This window comes from Parambassis ranga, chromosome 2 (assembly GCF_900634625.1).
Source record: "Parambassis ranga chromosome 2, fParRan2.1, whole genome shotgun sequence".
NCBI classification, from domain to species: Eukaryota; Metazoa; Chordata; class Actinopteri; family Ambassidae; genus Parambassis; species Parambassis ranga.
Window position 1 is genome coordinate 45,976,669 of NC_041023.1, and position 2,500 is coordinate 45,979,168.

The window sequence follows — 2,500 nt, forward strand, 5'->3', positions numbered from 1 at the left end:
TAACTTCCTGCTCTTTGTGCTTCCGGAGACCTGTCCGCTGTGACTGAAGTAACACTGAAGACTGTGTGTGTGTTTGCAGCCGGCAGACGTGTGTGACCAGATTTTCAGGGTGGTGGCTCGATCCAGTCGGCTGGAGGAGCTGGTGCTGGACAACGCTGGGCTCAGGAGGTCAGGGAGACACACACAGACACACACACAGGCTCAGAGACACACACACAGACACACAGGCTCAGAGACACACACAGACACACACAGGCTCAGAGACACACACAGGTGAGTGTTGCTAACTTCCTGCTTCTCTTCTTCAGTGATTTTGCTCAGAAGCTGGCCACTGCTCTGTCACATAACCCCGCCTCCACGCTGCATACACTCAACTTCAGCAACAACTCACTGGAAGACAAAGGTTGTGCTCACACACACACACATACACACAAATAATCCCTCCTTCCTTTGGCAAACAGATGTGAGTCACCTCTGTGTCCTGAATCATTCATTGACTGCAGTTTGACTTTAGTGTAACACAACCAAACATGTGACTTTGGACTGTCTGGTCCTTGAATGCATCGTGTGGTCCAGCCTGATGAAGTTCAGAATCCTCCAAAGCAAAGCGTTCATTTAACAAGAGTCTCTAGAAACAAACATTCAGAGAGCCTGTCCGACCTGCAGCTGATGTCTGTCTCAGATGGCTTGGAGTTCAGAGGGTTAAACGTTAGCGTTAGCTCTCATAGAAGACTCTGAGCGCCCTCTGGTGGTCACTCAGCTGAGTGACTCTTGGCTCCTCCCTGCAGGTGTTTCTGCTTTAAGCTCTCAGCTGGCCAAAGTGCCGATGGGTCTGAAGCAGCTGAATCTGTCCCGGACGTCCATGTCCCCTAAAGGTAACAACAGGACACACAGAGGTCGTCTTCACCACCCTGAGCCATCTTATTTAGTGTGTGTGTTTCACAGGTGTGAACAGCCTCTGTCAGGCTCTCTGTGCTAACCCGGCCGTGGCGTCCACGCTCACACACCTCGACCTGTCAGGGAACTCGCTCAGAGGCGACGACCTCCAGGTAGGCAGCCTCACAAGCATCGGCCTGCAGCCCGACAGAGGACACGGACAGACACATGTTTGTCTTCACAGAACCTGCACAGCTTCCTGAGTCACTCCAACTGCCTGGAAGCCCTGGACCTGTCCAGCAGCGACTGCTCTCTGGAGCAGGTAGGAGCAGCCCAGCTGCTGTCAGGCCGGAGGGACGCAGCTGAGGCTGGTCTGCGCTCTTCACTTCACTTCTGTGTGTGTTTTCGTAGGTGTGTGCGTCTCTGCTTAAAGGATCTTTGAAGCATCTGTCTGTCCTCAACATGTCCAAAACCGTCTTCTCTCACAGGTCAGACTAACACACACACAGCACAACTTTTCATCCATCACTTTAAGTGTCACAGAGACTGACAGACTGTCTGAGAGTCCTCTTAGAACGATGCAGCCGCCTCTGACCCAGCGGCTCGTCCTCAGAGGTTTTGTTCTCAGAGGTGTTTGTGCAGTGCTCCTCATTGGCCACATGAGGGCGCTTGTTGATTTGCACTGAACCTTTTTTCATCCACCATGAACACAGGAAGTGTAAAGAAGTCCCGCCGTCCTTCAAGCAGTTCTTCAGCAGCGCTCAGGCCCTGACGTCCGTCAGTCTGTCAGGAACCCGGCTGCCTCTGGAGGCCCTGAAGTAAGAGAGCGTGTCCTCACAAAGCTCCGCTGAAAATCACGATAAGTCCCCTTAAACACCCTCCAAACATAAAGTGTGTAAAGTAGGTATGTAACGGCGGTGGCTTTAATTAGTTAATAGCATGAGGAGCGGTTTGTCTCGTAGCCAGGACGCCTCCACAGCTGCAGGACGTCAGTAACAACGAGCCTGTGATGGTTTTCTAATCCTGACTCTGACCCGCCTGCAGGGCGCTGCTGCTGGGACTCGGCTGCAACCCGAACCTCAGCGACGTGTCTCTGGACCTGAGCTGCTGTGAGGTAAAACCCACCATGAGCACACACACACACACACACTGTGTGCATGGGCTCACCCTGAGCGTGCTCTGCCCTCAGCTGCGCTCTGGAGGCTCTCAGATCCTGGAGGGCTGCATTGCAGAGATTCCAAACATCTCCAGTCTGGACATCTCTGATAACGGTGAGGACGTTTTTAAAGGAGCCCAGGTTTGTGTGTGTGTGTTGTTGCTCATTGTGGTGTCTGCTCTCAGCTTTGGACACAGACCTGACCACGCTGCTCGTCTGGCTGGCTAAGAACCGCTCCATCAGACACCTCTCACTGGGAAAGAACTTCAACAACATCAAATCGAAGTGAGAGAGCGACACGCAGCACAAGAGAGTTAGAGTGGGCGGGGTCTGAGTGTGTGTGTCTGTCTCTGCAGGAACGTGGCTCAGGTCCTGGACAACCTGGTCCATATGATTCAGGAGGAGGAGTCGGTGAGTGGAGCTCTGTGTGGGAGCAGCTTCCTGGTTCAGGAGGACCTGCCTGTAAAC

At 53.2% G+C, this 2,500-nt stretch overlaps 1 protein-coding gene across 1 annotated transcript in view; it reads left to right on the forward strand.

The window, feature by feature from the left end:
• The window catches only part of carmil1 (capping protein regulator and myosin 1 linker 1), an 18,531-nt gene that overhangs the window by 8,392 nt on the left and 7,639 nt on the right, over positions 1 to 2,500 (forward strand). Inside the window, exons 10-20 of the mRNA XM_028399170.1 lie at positions 80 to 168; positions 309 to 403; positions 789 to 875; positions 946 to 1,049; positions 1,121 to 1,198; positions 1,288 to 1,364; positions 1,590 to 1,694; positions 1,921 to 1,990; positions 2,066 to 2,147; positions 2,218 to 2,317; positions 2,389 to 2,443. Coding sequence (XP_028254971.1) covers positions 80 to 168; positions 309 to 403; positions 789 to 875; positions 946 to 1,049; positions 1,121 to 1,198; positions 1,288 to 1,364; positions 1,590 to 1,694; positions 1,921 to 1,990; positions 2,066 to 2,147; positions 2,218 to 2,317; positions 2,389 to 2,443 — 942 coding nt within the window. The remainder of the gene's footprint in view (positions 1 to 79; positions 169 to 308; positions 404 to 788; positions 876 to 945; positions 1,050 to 1,120; positions 1,199 to 1,287; positions 1,365 to 1,589; positions 1,695 to 1,920; positions 1,991 to 2,065; positions 2,148 to 2,217; positions 2,318 to 2,388; positions 2,444 to 2,500) is intronic.